Below are 17016 nucleotides of genomic sequence, written 5' to 3'. Positions count from 1 at the left end.
CACTTAGTGCAAGAAACCTTTTCGAACTTGCTATGCACCCACTTCGTGGCCTTAAGGGAACAGACGCCGTAGCGTGTGTGCCATTTTCAGTGAGTGACCGGCTTTAAACCACGAAGACATTGTGGTAATCGCATGTTCGGACGGCCGCTGGCGATGGGCGCTTGTACCGTGCATTATTACGCAATATTTAATGTTGCATTGTAAAGCATGTATAGAGGACTCATGCATTTGTAAAGCATGAACGCTATAGTTTCACTGTATTTTCAAACGGGTGAAGCTCTTTTCACTGTATTGACAAGCGTACACGTGGCCGTGTGGTACATCTGCTTGACACGCCAACGACCCTGGTTCGATCCTTACTCTGACCCAGGAATTTTTTTAATCATTTTTCATTTCCATCGTTCTCGATTTTTCGGTCACGCATAAGATGATACAATTTTTCGCTCACAACCAACGACCCCGACGCCAGAGTATCCGTGAAACAAGCTCTTTGACGCTATTGCGTTAATAACTCGGATGGTGGCGATGACAGTCGCACAGGTAGCTAACGAGACCCTTTGTCATGGTAAACAAATGAAACGTCATTCTATTTCTTCGCATTATATCAGCCAATGGCATTGTAGGAACTGACGAGAACATGGCTGACAATCAAAGTAGCCCTCAGAGTAAGACTTAATCAGAGTCATAGAGTTTCTTAACATACACTATAGAGGGAACTCTGGCGCTAGTGTCTATGGGAGCTGCAACGCATGGCGTTTCAGTGAGCATGGGAATGATGGGTAGTACATACATTTGTCTAAACTTCGTACTTTTGGCCTGCTTTTGGCTTCGTGTGTGTTCGTGCGGCTTGAAGTTGTTTTCTCACGAAACAAAAATCGGCAAATGTTCAGCGATTGTTCTTCACCACCCTACTTTTTTCGACTTATACCTTTCCAAATTTGGTCACAAATTTCTAAAAGGTTCGTTCTTTCCTTTCAAACAAAACCGAAACAAAGTAGTGAACGAAGCCGCAAGTACGATTCGCCACCCGCAAGTACGAAGACTAGGCAAATGTGTGTACTACCCATCATTCCCATTGTCGCTGAACGATCGCAGCACCAGAGAGCCCTCTAGTTAATTTTGAGAAACTCTATGATCAGGCTGACCTTACAATCTGTGACGGGGTTGCAACAGAGCAAGTCTCTAGACATTTTCACGGGGAGAAAAAAACGGCGACAGGCTGGGCAGTGCACGGGAGAACAAAAAGGACGTCATAGCCTGGGCGCTGCGTTTCTGCAAGAAACTCCTGTTTTGGCGCAGCCCAGAGAAGACTGGCGGCGCCAAGGGAGCCGTCTGTGATGAGGTCTACACTGACATGATGATGCTGAACGTTTTGGAGATGGAGACTTCGCTATCCGACGCTCACCTCAAAATGACTATTTTAGAGACTGACCTCTTTTTCTCTTTCTCTCTGTTGAAGTAGCCTGATTCAAGCAGAACGAGCAACCGGATGAAGCCTCAGTTTATCTTTTACACGAAGCAAGCGAGCGTCTGAGCCTGTACTACTTTCTTTCCTTCGAAGTTGATAAGAGCATCCTGTTTGCACGTTGCATGTTCTATTACGACAACGCTCGAGTGGAACCGTGCACTACACCGTGTAGAGCTAGAGTGGGTGTACGGCAGAAGTCTCCGATTACCATGCCGAGCTTTCGTAGCGCTGCACGGCATTCAGCGAGGCAGAGAGCGTCCTTCGAAGACCCGTGACCTTCTCCCAGCGGCGGTAGCCTCGCGTTCCTTTTTTTTTTTTTTTTAAATCCCAAGCTAGGCTAAAGGGCCGTTCGGGGTGCACCCATCTCAGTTTTCGGCTTCCGTTCCTGCACACTGCTGTTATCGGCTTTATCCGCATCTGTACGCTTTCTCTGGCTCAAACGCGCCTTCCGGGAGGCAAAAAGGATAACGTTGCAGCTCGGGCACCGCTATAACGTTACAAAGATGACTATAAAATTGAATGCACCAGCGTTGTCTCTATGAATGCGTTTGCGTATTGGGTGAATAAGCAAAGAGGTATGAAGCAAAAAATTCACTTGTGAAATCACCTTTAACCTCCCTCCTCCTCCTCCTGCCTCCTGATTACGTCAGTATTCAGCAGCATTTAACCACTCTCTATCTCTCTTTTTTTTTTCTGTCCGCCTCGGTGCAAGAGCGGTTACCGTGCTCGGCTTCTGACCCAGCCACGGCGGTCGCATTTCGATGGAAGCAAAATGCTAGAGGCTCGTGTACGCCGCAGTGGCTGATGATCGATATATTCCGGAGCCGCCGCTGATTGATTGATATCAGGGGTTTAACGTCCCAAAACCACCATATGATTATGAGAGACGCCGTAGTGAAGGGCTCCGGAAGTCTTGACCACCTAGGGTTCTTTAACGTGCACCCAAATCTGAGCACACGGGCCTACAACATTGACGCCTCCATCGGAAATGCAGCCGCCGCAGCCGGGATTCGATCCCGCGACCTGCGCGTCAGCAGCCGAGTACCTTAGCCACTAGACCACCGCGACGGGGCAGCCCCCCTCCCCTCATAATCATATTGTGGTTATGTGACGTAAAAGCCCAGCCATTGTTGTTATCATTCTTTGTTCCAGCCCGGTAGTTTCGCGATGTAGTACATGTCTTCACCGGCCGTTGTCGCTCCAATCGTTCAGGCGCAACAATACCACGCGTGCCTAACTATCGAGTCCCTCGTGTATTCCACTCGACGGGCAATCAGTGCGTCGTGACAGCGCGGGACGCTCACCCGCGACGCGCTCGATGTCTTCGTGCACGCCACGGAGCGAGCACGCGCAACGCTGTTGGAAGACGATAGTTATAGCGCGAGACCAAAACGACGACACAGAGACAAGAAGGACACGAAAGACACGAGCGCTCGTGTCTTTCGTGTCCTTCTTGTCTCTGTGTCGTCGTCTTGATCTCGCGCTATAACTATCGTCATGCCATACCAACTAGCCCAGGCTGCCACACTTCTAAGCTGTTGGAAGCTGCTGCAACTTCACGAGCTCGCTGTGGACTATCTCTTCCCTAAGAAGGCATTCAATTGGGGGGAAGTGATTTTAAATGAAAAGAAGAGAAAAGTGAGCCCCGTAACTGTCTCTCAGTGGGAGGACACCTCAACAGTAGCTCACGAGGGATGGGGGTAGAGAAGGGATTAAAAGGATAGGATCAAAAGGTAAAGAGATAGGGAGAGAGGAACGAGAGAGCGAGGCGCAGGGTCAGCGAGCGATGGAAGTAAGGAGAAGACAAGAAAGATGGACACGGTTGCAGGAGTCCGAGGACGGGGCTCCACTGGCGAGAGCTCTTGTCGGCAACAGGAGATGGTGGCGTAGGGCTAATCCAGTCGGCCAGAGCTACGCTGTCGTCGTCGTCGGGGATCGGCGTAGGCATTCGATTGGCAACAAAGCTTTGCTCGCCGCCTTATCCCCTCACAAAGCGGTGAAGGCGGATCCGATCACGTGGCCGTTCGTTTGCCGCGACCAGCAATTTGCAGTCACCGAGGCACGCGTGAACGGCGAAAGGAGGTGCGTTGAAAAGAAGAAAAAAAAAGGGGGGGGGGCGCTTTCAGCCTTGAAAAGCAAAGTGCCTTGTCTTAGCCGCACACGAACTCCCTCGGCTCGTACACGCTGGCAAGTCGCGCTGGTGCACGCGCGCAAGTTTAGCCGCGGGCCTGTCGCGACGCCTTCGGTCGCAGGATTCCCCTGCGGGGTTTACTCCGTACGAGAAGCGCCAAAGGCACCTATTACAAGGCTGCGACAGGATGTGAGTGCGCCGTGTGTAGTATACTATAAGCACTGTTTGTCGAACGGATGTGTCCCCGCGCACTTACAGGATCCTTCTTCTGGCACGAGCTGTAGTCGTGGATAAATTTTCTCGCAAAGAAGCAATGTCTACAGAGCGAAATTAAGCATATTATTAATCCGCTAATGATTGTAGTCTTACGATTGTGTCAGTGTGTTCTCGTGAGCGTCGTCTCCGGAACAAAACAAAGTACTTTGCCTGCCTTCCTGTTTTGCGTGGGATAAAAAGAGTGCATCTTCATCTTCTACGTGTAGTTAGCTCTTTGAGATAGGATGCATCTCACAACACTGAAATTATTGTCTTTGTTTTACTTGATACGTTGACACTTTATGCTTTTAGACGCGCCAGAATGTCACGTCTTTTACGCGCTTATCTCGAACGATATATGTCTGTGCACGGGAACCGCCCCCGTTGATTTCCCTTCGTTGCCAAGAAAGGTTGTCTGCGAGTGTATAGTTAGTGTTCGATAGTGAACTTACGCACAGCGCATGCAAGGACAAGAAGACAGAAATAACGAAGAAGACAAGCTCATACAGATAGTGTAACAATGCACACGAGGCCACAAAATGGCAAAGTAAGTTTACAACCCTTCGTCACGGGTGGATTCTGAAGGACGTTTTATTGTGCTCAGTTGCGGATTTGCACACAATGACAACTCAATAATTACAAGGCGTTGATTAATTGATTAATTTATTGATTGTCTGAATAATTGTCGAATAATTGATTGATTAATTAATTGATTAATTGATTTATTGATATGTGGGGTTTGACGTCCCAATACCACCATATGATTATGAAAGACGCTGCAGTGGAGGGCCCCAGAAATTTCGACCAAATGGGGTTCTTTAACGTGCACCCGAATCTGAGCACACGGACCTACAACATTTCCGCCTCCATCGGAAATGCTGTCGCCGCCACCGCCGGGATTCGATCCCGCGACCTGCGGGTCAGCAGCCGAGTACCTTAGCCACTAGAACACCGCGGCGGGGCTTACAAGGCGTTGCAATGCCACTATAAAACCTATGCACGTGTAAGTCAGCGCGAACTGTTGAACAGGAGGCCGGACGAAAGACTTCAAAGCGCGATATACTTATTCTGAACCAACTGCGTTAGTCCAGAACTGTAGCGTCGTCTAAATGAAGTTTCGTGCCTTTGGAGCGCGTACGGACTGCAAGGATCGCGAGCGAAAATTCGGAGGTGGAGAGAAAAGAGAAGCAAATGCATAAGTGGCTTGCAAAGGAGGAGTCCGTCTCGCTCCAAGCGCGGGCGGCCGTTAAAAATAAACGCGCACCCGTCGACCTGCCCTCTTCACAAAGCACTTGTTCGGCTGACTGCTATACGGGAGAGCGCGCGCTTCCACGCTGGGCACCGCTACGGTTCGCAAGCGTCCGCGAAAAGGCAGATATACCGTGCTCGTTATGATGAAGGAAATAGGAAAGGAATATTAGTATAAAAGACTTTGATCGCACACCTTGGACACAAATGTACCACACACCGTGATCGCCCGACGGTTTGGGAAGGGAGGGAGGGGCCTGCACGAGCCACGATTCTCGTCGTCTTGTTTTAGATCGGCCTACAGCTTTACCGCGTTCGGTGCATATGGAGCCAAACGAACGACTCACCCGGCCTGCTTTTACTGCGGAAGTATAGGGTTCGGCGATGGGTCGCGGTGTGGCGCTCTTCACGCCGTGGAAACTAAGCGGAAACTCTCATGCGTCTCCATATGCATGTGAAGATAGAAGTGAGCATGGGAAGAAAGGGGGGGGGGGGTGCAGGAGGCGCGCCTCTTTATTCCCCCACGAGAAGTGCACAAAGTCTAACATGTGCATTGATAGGGAGAGGGGGAAGCTGCGATGAACCTCCCCAGCCCTCTCATAAAGGGAAACCCTACGCACGCCATATATGCCTGTGAATGCGTACACTGCCGTCATCGTCGCGTGTTGAACCACGAAGAATGCGGAGATTGCTTGACGTCAATACCGAACGTAACTATAAGACGACATCAACAATAATAACGAAAGGACACCCTTAATCACGTAATCACGAACCATTGCCAACTCGCTTAACTATCAGTAAAATTGAGGAAACCTCGTTAACACTGCATGCGTCGTTTTCCCCAGCAAGCAGCTTTGTAAATAAACTGAAGCGGGGTTTGTGTACAGGCTACTTCGAATTCCATTGTGAACATGCGTACAGCGTAGACAAGGACGAAAAGACAGAACGACAAAGATGGGCGCTGACTTTAGAGCGATATATAATTTTGAAAAGCAAACCTAATTCTCGCAGCTTTGCGCTAAAACGAACCCTGTGGCTGATGCAAGAAACTGTAACGCTATTAACCACAGCAAGAAGTACCCAGATCATTAAAAAATGTATTGTCTAAACGACAACCTTGTCATTTGTTCTGCTTTGTGCGGGACAGACAGGTCGATGACTAAATGTTAGGCTACAAGAATGCAACATAAAATTGAGCGAAGGACAGTATTTTTTTTTTTTGTACCCACTGCGCACAATTCGGCGGCGTTACGTTTTTCCGCATATATTGGCTAAGCGCCGTTGGTGTTATTGAGGACCACTCGACTTCACGAAACTTTACTAACGACCACATAGTGTATACATGCGCGTGTGATTGAATGTGTGTATGTGATCATTGTATATATCATCGTCACCACCCGACGCCTACAGTACATTGATCGTTATATATATCATTGTCATCACCTGACGCCAGGCAATACCTCGGGCTGATATCTCCGGGAATATCATTGATATTTGTTATATACGCCCCCCCCCTCTTAAATAGTAGTACAAGAATTATCTTGTGGTAGAAGCAGCCGGCAACTTATTAGCGAGCCGTCAGACAAAGAACTAGTGCTCTTGAAATCACGCATGCGCTCTTGTCCGCGTCACGATGGTGATTGTGTTTCTTTCTGTTTGGGTACATGCCCAACACGGCGTATACAGTATAGTTACACTGCTATAGACTGCTAACCAGCAGGTTGCGAGATGGAATCCCAGCCACGGTGGCTGTATATCAATGGAGGCGAAATGCTGACACCCCTGTACTTAGTTTTAGATGCACGTTAAAGGACACAACGTGGTAGAAATTTCCGGACTCTTCCAGCACGGCGTCCCTTATAATCACATCGTGGTTTCGGTACGTTAAACCCCAACATTTTTTTTTTAAATCATCGCAGCGCACACTATAATGTTGGCAATCCTGTTAGCTTGGGGCGTTCATAATCTCTCGTGGGCATTCATGCCAGTTTCTTCAAAATAAAATATCTGGAACTCAGAGCCCGTCTTTCTGTATTTCGGTCTTTGCCTGTACATGCAGTATGCAAATTGTGATGCGCAAGTCTCAATGAATAATACACTTCGGCGACCGCTACACATCTGTCCGTTTGCTATAATCGCTTCAGAGGACAGCCCACGAGTGAGCTCGGCAAGTACATCAACTTGCAGATCAAAACGCAGAGGCACCCCCTGTCGTGTATAGTTCAGTGCATACCGAAGTCGTAAGGGTATACCGCTGCTTCAACAATTGCGTTGTGTCGCCACTGAGGAACGAGCTGAATTCAACTTTCGAACTGCAATGTGTACGACATGCGCAATAAACTGCGCTAACAAAATGTATCCTGACATAGCGGCTAGTACCGTATATGAGACAGGCGTATACGCAATCGACGGCTTCAGTTTCGTGTCTCATAAAATGCGTTCTTGATTTCGGAACTCCAGGGATTACGACGAACTCTTGCATGTATAGACTATTGAATAGTCTCAAGGAATGATAGGGTGCATGCATTTCAGGATAATGAACATGCAAAAAAGTGGCGCACTGACATGCTCATTAAAAAAAAAAACGAAAATCGGAGACGGAAAAGCCCGCTAAAATGTGAGAACTACAAAATGTGGCGCGCTGTAATTGGCACTTTCTGTATCGTGCTTTGGCGATTCCACAAGAGCATTTCACGTTTTTTTTTTCTTGGTGCACTGATAATATCGAAAGTGCTACACCTATATGCGCGACGAATTAATTCAGCCTTCGCTCTTATCGCCCGCGCGTGCGCAGAAAAATTCAACGCGTCCGCGCGGGAGGTTGCGCACTGGCGGGAAGAATTCGCGCGGGCGCTGAGCCCGGTCGTTTCGCGCCAACGGATGCAAGGAAGCGCGCGCCAGCCTTGTTACGCCGATAACTGCGCGCGCACGCAGACATCCTGAAGTATATAATGGTCGAAAGATATTCGGTCTTCGACAGGGCGAAAAACCCTCCAGGGTAAAAACTGCCGACGCCAACTTTTTTGAAGCATCACGGAAAAGTGATGAAGGAGACGAAGTGGACCAGCCGAATCGAAGCCTAAAAGAAAAAAAAAACAGACGACGTCTTGGATTATGAACAAGGCTTCCGCCTGGAAGCCGAAACGTCTTTCTTTTTAGTTTTTATTTGGTCGGTGCACTTCGTCTCCATCATGCTTCATCCCGACCAGACGGGTTTCCATCGAACCCTCGATTTCATCACAAAAGGGCATGAATATTCTTTTTAATACTAATTTTATAGTGGATTAACGACTTCATTCGTGACCTACGACAAAAAAAAAAATGAAATCTTCGTTTCAAGCAGCGGGACCGCGACGGATGTCTGCACTCGGAGTTCGAGTTGACGACGAGACTGACTTTGGCTACCGAGAACCGATAAACGTTTTACGATTCGACGTGCGTACAGCCGGCCACAAATTGATACGGGTCACGGGAGCGCGCGCCAGAATTACAGTTTCGCGCCGTCTAGTGGCGATCCGTTTGTTATCGAGAGCATAACTCCGGCCGTGCAATCGCCATAGCATTGCTGTCCCAGAAGACGGCTTGTCGCTAGACGGCAGTGTAGGCGCACGCTGCCGCTCTCCGTGTAGTATTGTGGCCGACTGTATATCCATTAGTTGGCCGCAGAGACCAACGATTTTATTCAAGGTTGAGCTTTCTATATAATTTTTTCTCTTGTTCGATATTGTTATGCACCCTTGTATTCAAGAAAAAATCCAGCCTCGCCCCAAAAGCAAATCGATTAAAATGAAGCCAAAACGTCCAGGACAAAGCATTCATATTTCGCCTAGACGTAAAATCCGCCGCAACAGACCGGCTAGGGCACCAGTAAATGATCGCATAAAGATAACAATAAATGTAAGTGTCAGATAAGTGAAAGCCGTCACCACATGATTTGTGCTCGAATGATCCTAAAGAAAGCCCCAACTGTTGATTCTAACTATTAGAATCATAACTCATAACTGTTAGGTGTAAAGTAGCGTAAAGGAAGCAAAATATTTCATTAACGACCATGTATAGGTGCATAAGTTATATAGATCATGGTGCAAGTTTCCTAGGTAAAAAAATAATAGTAATAACCACCGACTCACTATGCGTCATGGCTCCGGGATAGAGTATGCCACGCGCTCTTCGTCTCTACCGTACCCTGGCTTGCGACGGTTCACGATCGGCTGAGCCCATGGGCCGGCTAGATGTCATCCGAGGCATAGAACGCGTCGTCCGACCTCAAGCGTCCGTTCACACAGGCGCTGCAGCCAACAACAGTGACGTTCGAGCCGACGCAGTAACACCCTTCTCGCACGGTGGCCCCTGCCCTCTTCGCACGGCGCCGGTAACAGTGTGTGCGTGCGTGTGGCGGAAACGGAAGTCCGAGGGCTTCCGCTTCTTCCTCTTTATCTTATAGCCTCGATGGCAGGACCTCGCGGTAAGTGCCAAGGACGCGATGGGCAAGACGTGGCGGGTAAAAAGAAGTCGGCGTTTCGACATCGTTCGCTCGGTCACAGAGGAGGCGCGCTTCGGCGAGCAAGAAACGGAAACAAGGGAACGCTGCTCTGCGAATTTCCCGTTTCGCTAGAAAAACAGAGCAACGAGGTCGGTGGATGCAGTGTTTGACCAATTACGTCGTCGCGCCCAATCGTGCGTCACTATACATCAAACAATCGTTACCGGAGAGCACGCACAGACTACGGGGACAATTCATACCATCGTCACCCAGTTTTATGCTTTGTTGTATGCACAAATCGTTCGAAGAAATAACGTCTACATTTCCCGCGTGATAACGCAAACAACTGGGGTAAAGAGATAAGAAGGTGTTATGGAGCAGATGCACGAACTATTATGCGAGGACAGAATACCGGTGCTGTGATGCACGAGAGCCTGTGCAGCTTTGTGGACCTTGGCAACCCTGCTACATACAACACCAACCGCAGCATGAATTGCTGGCTATGAAATCCTTCAAGGGTTCCTAATTTACTTTAAGCTAACGTCCCCCAAAGCAAGCTTCTTTCGAGCACGTGTATTTTATAATGTGAGGCGGAATGAAACGCTACAACGGAAGACACTTCGATAGATTCCAGTTCGTGGTGAACACCGGGCCTCACGTTACAGCTTCGCTCATAATTCTTTTGCAGTCACGACGTGTTGGGTTGTCTGGGCGGTGATTATTTCATTCATTGTGCTTAGCGGATTGGCCGTCCCACTGCTAAACTTGGGAGCGGCCAAGTTCGATTTTCAGACAAGGCGAGTGCAACCAAGTTCGATTTTCAGACAAGGCGACTGCGTTGTTAGGGAGTTTTAGAATAGCGCACCGCGAGCCCTTGCGGTGCGGTCGCTGCCACTGCGCATGCGTCGTAGCGCGAGTCGGCGTTCGCGGACCGCACGCAGAAAATCCGAAATTGCGTGCGGTGATGGCGGCCCGCAAGCCCTGGTTTCGAGGCTACAGTGTCGCTGAGATCGTGCGTTGCGGTTCGCAGCAGGGCGAACGCCATTCTAAAACTCTTATGGCACCAGCTTCGCCCGCAACGCCCGCAGCGCTAGCAAACGGTATTCTAAAACTCCCTATTGTCGGTGAAATGCGCACCTACTTGATCTAGAGCCAGAAAAAGCTTTGCAGATTTACGTTACTGTTAAAGAACCCCAAGTAGCCGAAGTTAGTCCGGAAACCACAGCGTGGGCGTGCCTCGTGATCATACCGAAATTGTGGTTGCCAAGGCCGCATGGCTTATTTTTTTATTGTTATTATTTCATTCTCGGCTGTACATTATCGTCGCTTTTGATAAACGTGAACGCTACGCGCTTTGCTTTTATTAGATGTCCTTCAAAAGGAATCGAACATTATAAGCGCTGTCCAGTTCCGTACAAGCAGGCGCTGTCGACATGGTGTTTGTTGTTTCGTCGTTTCCAGACACTCCCTTGACCAGCAAGGGGTCAAAAAAGAGTGACTGGGATCTTGACCCCTCTGAAAAAGAAAAACCAGCGCAGCTTGCCACTACGTCGCGCAAGGCTTGGTCACAGTAGAGCTGGTGGGCACCTAGCTCAGTCCTGACTTAGCTAGGCTCTGACCATCTCGCCTGTCTCATTTCCAACCCTAATTATAATACAACATACTGTACCACATGCAATACCATATACTATTATATTAGTCATGCCTATGCTTGCCTTCTTGTTCTCATTTCTTTCTCTCTACATGTGTTTGGTTCTCCGTATTTCGATCTTTTCCGCCTTTGTACCCTTTCTTTCTTTCCCTTTTTCTATAGATCGTTCTTGGCTTATCCTTTTCGCTATGTGTAGTCTCACCTTCCACTTTTTGACTCCTCGATCAGATAGGTCTCTTGCAGAGCCTCTATACAGCGCGCATGTACCACATAATTTGTGCGAATCCCGCTATACTCACAACTGAATGTTACCAAGCGAACACACTGGCGGTGAACACCGATTAGGAGCCGCACCTTCCAGCTTATTTTGTTAACCACCTGCAATCAGTGCTTTGGCGGTCACTGAGCGCACGCGTGCTTGTTAGTGGTGATAAACATTTTTTGTGGTGATAAACAAAAACAGTCATTTGTCTTTCTCTCTCCCATTCACCACTTCTGTTGAAGCGAGTAGCATCATCATCATCATCAGCCTGACTACGTCCACTGCAGGACAAAGGCCTCTCCCATGTTCCGCCAGTTAACCCGGTCCTGTGCTTGCTGCTGCCAATTTATAGCGAGTAGCAACGGATTTGTAATCACAGGTCTTCCGACAACAAGGTTGGCGCTGTAAGCGCGTGTCAAGGCTCTCCTTGCACCACGCGCAAGCGAACTTGTGGAGCTTTCCGTTCTCGGCTATATACAGCCTCGCAGCAGGCGTACGTAAAACGATCACTAGCACCGAGCGATGCATGCGACCATGCACCGTTGCAGAGCATCTCGCGTTCAACGACTTCCTTCGTGGTATTCATTGCTAGAGGAGACCGCCGATCTGTCTTCGTTCTTTATATACTCCGTCAGGTGCAAGGTGACCGCAGCGCCATGACCCTGCGCATATTAGTTAGGCAGCGATTGTGATCGAGCACTTTCATTTTGAAAAATCGCTTGCTCCTTTCCTACCTTGGTCTCACTGTAGTCGGTATCTACGAGTCTTTAAGGACATTGTCCTCCATTCGCGCATTTCGCAAGTCATTGACTTCTCTTTCTGCGCGGGCCATGGGGCTGGTTTCGTGCGTAAAGTTCCGGTTTCTCTTCAGGGAATGACGGTTACATGTTAGCGGTACGATATCGCCAAAAAAAAAAGTCTATTAACTTTCGTCAGCTTAATGTCATATGATCGGTACAGCATGCGGTAGATTCCACCCGCTATTGGGAGTTTTATAAGCTAAAATATAGATTGAATTGTAATATTTTTGTTGTAATCAAGCCCTATGACCTTTGTCACAACGTATGAACGTGACCCTTGCCGAAAGGTTGGCTGCACCTTGCACGCTGAGCTGTCAACGTGCAAGAAAAGGACAGACGAGAACACTGTCCTCGAACCAAGAAAATCACGCCAGAAAACATATAGGTTTGAAAATCTTGTCAGGAACACGGGTTGAGGACGAAAACAACATGAGCGCCAATGTCATAAGATACAGAGAATTTCCAATATCAGACTTTGTAAAATGAAATTTACAAAAAGAAGTGACTCAAGGGAAGGTAAATTAAATTGACACAAATGAGCCGCCTAAAAAAGCAATAAGAAGGTTTTTCAAGTTTTATGCCAACGATTATATTTTATTCGGGCGGCATTTCTCAAAAAGCGCCGTTGAATATCCAGCACTTCTGGTGCATGAAAAGGCTTGCTCGGTTGCAACCCGTTTCAGGTAGTCAATTCCCTGTATAATTCCTGTGTCTTCTCGTTCTCTATCTACCCGAACCAAATAAATAAAAAATAAATAAATAAATAAATAAATAAATAAATAAATTGGTGCATAAATTGTTTTGGTATCAAAGTCAAACCTGAAATACCTATAGTTCAACCTATAGCTGGGCTATACGGTAAACTTATAATGCCCAAACATTGTCCCCTTTTGCCTCTCAGGTAAACTGTTACTTTTGCTGCCTCATACTCCATTTCACGGGATGGAAGAACGTGCTTGTCGGTGGGGACATGCGAACTAAGAAAGACGACGAACAGATGCGCCATCGGCTTTCTTAATCCGTGTCTTTTTTGTGCGCCGCAAGTTTTCACGAGATACCTACATTTCCCGCATAAAAGAACGATTCAGCAAGGAAGAAAAAATTCATGCTTGGTAGACTCAAATAAAACTCTCTAGCGTGGAGAAAAGAAGAAAAAAAAGAAATACAATGAAACCTTGAGCGTAGATTCGGAGCACACGCGCGCACATGCATGGCAGGCTGCCTATTTTTTTCGTATGACCGCCGTGAACGTGAGAGGGAGACTCTTCCTGCTTGATAAGACGAATAACGACCAAAGCTCGTCCGGCATTCCGAATGAATCGCACTTGTTTCCACATGGCATCGGGACTCGGTTATCTGAGCCCAATATCAAACCTCACCACCATCATCGTTTAGTGGCTATCTATACGCGCAGTGAATAGAATCGTAACTTGCACTGCGGCGCGTAGGCGACTCAACCGAGACGTCATCGTGGCTGTGTATATACCACTCTGACTCGATTCCGCGAAGAGCCGACCTCTGACCTGCAGAACCGTTGCAGGCGTGCGGAACCCACCGGACAGCTCCCAGCAATCTGCTCGCAGATCAGTAGCTATAGTATTATTCCAGCCGGTTTTCTCGTACACCGCGGAGTGGACTTCCTGAAAAGTTACTTCGCAATCACTCTTTACGAATTTGGCGCAAGATGACAGCGGAAGAAATATATAATGAAGACAGAGAGAGGACAGAAAAGAAAAAGCTGGGAATGAATCCTAATGACTAAATAGTTATCTCAATGTATTGCCTTTTGTGGATCAATTTTTATATATTTCTTTTTTTATTCAGCTCTCCACGGTAGAACGTCACAAACTTGAAGCGTGCGCGATGGCTCGCAAGGACGGTCATCATACAACTGCCGAATTTCTCTGCGTCTCCTGTTCGTTGTCCTTCCGAGAGACCGCATGTCAACTGTCTACGGACGATGTCACCCCAATAAATATTAGTATGGTGGACTAGTATACATCGATCACGAAATCTGGCCTTGCATTTTCTCTGAGACCTTCATCTGGTCCTTTCAAACAAGACTTCCCGATTTCTTGTCAGTGTTTTCGGCAGAATTCATGGCGGTGCGATTAGCACATTAAGAAAGCTCAGTCCACCAGCCTCAAGTGTGGCCATAGTTACCAATTCATTATCGTTGTGTTCGGCGCTCGTTTCCAATAATGATTCGTATTTATCACGCACGTTTCGATTTCTGGTCCTAACTTATATAATTTTAATCAGATTAATATGGGTTCCGGGACACAAGGGGATAAAAATGAATTAAATGGTGGACACCCTGGCGAAAGCCGCTCTCAGTGGTCCATTACTTTCAATTATTCTATGAACAGCACTCATAACACGTGACATTTTTCGAAGGCATGCCATAATTCAAGACTGTGGTAAAATATTAATCACTCATCTAAACCAATATCGATCCTTCTTGTTCCCTTGGCGTATGAAGTTCAGGGAAACACGCAAAGAAGTTATTTTTACGAAATTACGGTGTAGAGTTTCAAAACTAAATTACTGCATACATAGAGCTGGTCTGGCGTATTCCCCTTTTTCCTCACTAAGTAACAAAACTGAAACTTCAAATATTTTTTTATCGTGTAGTCGCTTCAAGTTACTGAGAAAAAACATTCTTCGAGTGAATTTTAATCGAATTAGATCGGATTTTATTATTTCTAATATTCCCTCTCTGGGAACCTCCTCATTAGGACATTGTCACCGCTATATCTCTTCAGCTGTAGAAAGATTCTTAATCGAATAAAGGCGGTTTTGCTTGGAAGTCTCTCAATTAGTAAATTTAATTTCTTCTAACCCTTTTATGCTTCATTAGATTTACAAGTAATATATGATCCCCTCTATCTAACCACTCGTTTTATGGCCAACCTCCCAGAGTGGGTGGCGGCTGCATTTCCGATGGAGGCGGAAATGTTGTAGGCCCGTGTGCTCAGATTTGGGTGCACGTTAAAGAACTCCAGGTGGTCTAAATTTCCGGAGCCCTTCACTACGGCGTCTCTCATAATCATATGGTGGTTTTGGGACGTTACACTCCACATATCAATCGATCAATCAATCAATCCCAGAGTGGGTGTGAGCCATGCATTTAGGTCATCATTATCACCTTGCAAAAATGGGCGAAATCGATTCTGGTGCTGCAAAGCAGGATTCGGCAATCTTTTACGATGTTGGATCTTCCGAAGAGTTCAATAATTAAACAGTGACCATTCAAGTGCAATAAGGAGCCGTGTATCACGAGCACAAAGACTTTCTATTGGACACTTTAGGCGCTGTAACTAATACGCGGTTGCTGCATGTTAGTTTCACAACGATAACTTGCACAAACAGGGTAAAAATAAATAGATGTATTTAAATTCGCCACATTTCACGTTATAACCACTAAGCCCTGGTGTCCTACATATTTTTCTGCTATTTCTCCTGCTTTTTCCTGCTATTGGCTCCGAGATGGCAGACGTGCTTGGTTCAACTGGGCTCCGCTAGATGAAATGGCCTGTCCAGTTTAACCAGGTGAAAGTTGAATTTTAGGGGCAAAGCTCCTTCAACCGTGTGTCATGCGTCCCCGATGGATGTAGTAGTATAGAATAATAATAATAAGAAGAATAAGAAGAAGAACAAGAACAAGAAGAACAAGAACAAGAAGAACAAGAACAAGAAGAACAAGAACAAGAACAAGAAGAACAAGAACAAGAACAAGAAGAACAAGAACAAGAACAAGAAGAACAAGAACAAGAAGAACAAGAACAAGAAGAACAAGAACAAGAAGAACAAGAAGAACAAGAAGAACAAGAACAAGAAGAACAAGAACAAGAACAAGAAGAAGAACAAGAACAAGAACAAGAACAAGAACAAGAACAAGAACAAGAACAAGAAGAAGAAGAAGAAGAAGAAGAAGAAGAAGAAGAAGAAGAAGAAGAAGAAGAAGAAGAAGAAGAAGAAGAAGAAGAAGAAGAAGCTTCATTTCAGTGTGTTTAACAAAGATATATATTTAGCTCGAGCCCTCATAATTTAGTCTGCAATCTTTATATTATATAACCTCCATTATCCTAAAACTTCATGCTATTAACTGTGGTGGGTGTCCGCCACAGTTAGTAGGTGAGCAAGAACAAGAAGGTTGTAACGAAGAATTCAGAAGCTACAGCTTATTGGTGCCCTAGGTCCAGGGCTCCACTTGCTTTCGCCGCCAGGCGGACCTGATCTAGTATATCCGTCGGGCTTTGACAATAGAGGCCCAGTTGTAGGAAATATTCCAGTCGCCAGAACATTTCCAACTTAATTAAAATACGTTCCGGTGTAGATTTGCGCTGCGCCGACGTCACCCATGTGCGTTTGTGTCACGCCACACAACGGGTGGTAAACCGCATCCAGTTGTGCAGGTGTGAGCTGGACACTCTGTACAAACGGCGGGGAGGTAGAAAAGAAATGCTGTAAGAATTTAAAGACAAATAAAGGCGAACCTGAAGGAAACTTAGTGAGCGATGTATGATGAGCGAGGGAGGCAGACAGCGAGCGGCAGATCGAAATCTCGCTCTGAAAAGACAAAAAATACGCGAGGAGAGAATCGGCCGCCCCGTTCAAGGCCGCGCACGACACGGTATACGTGCGGAGGACGGCTCGACTTTGTTGCTGGCGTGCACGAAGCTTATCCGCACTGAGAGTACCCTTTTTTGGCTGAT

At 47.0% G+C, this 17016-nt stretch overlaps 1 protein-coding gene across 4 annotated transcripts in view; it reads right to left on the bottom strand.

Moving 5' to 3' along the window:
* The window catches only part of LOC119182544 (carboxypeptidase D), a 155467-nt gene that overhangs the window by 60907 nt on the left and 77544 nt on the right, over positions 1 to 17016 (bottom strand). For 2 of the 4 annotated variants that reach the window (XM_037433404.2, XM_075888870.1), the window contains exon 1: positions 9233 to 9375. The exons of the other annotated variants lie outside the window; for them this stretch is intronic. In XM_037433404.2, the coding sequence (XP_037289301.2) occupies positions 9233 to 9242 (10 nt within the window). In that variant the 5' untranslated portion in view covers positions 9243 to 9375. Of the gene's footprint in view, positions 1 to 9232; positions 9376 to 17016 lie in introns of those variants that run through there. 4 annotated transcript variants of the gene reach the window in all.

This window comes from Rhipicephalus microplus, chromosome 3, assembly GCF_043290135.1.
Source record: "Rhipicephalus microplus isolate Deutch F79 chromosome 3, USDA_Rmic, whole genome shotgun sequence".
NCBI classification, from domain to species: Eukaryota; Metazoa; Arthropoda; class Arachnida; order Ixodida; family Ixodidae; genus Rhipicephalus; species Rhipicephalus microplus.
Note: the sequence above shows the minus strand (reverse complement) of the source record. Positions and strands in the feature narration are given on the sequence as shown.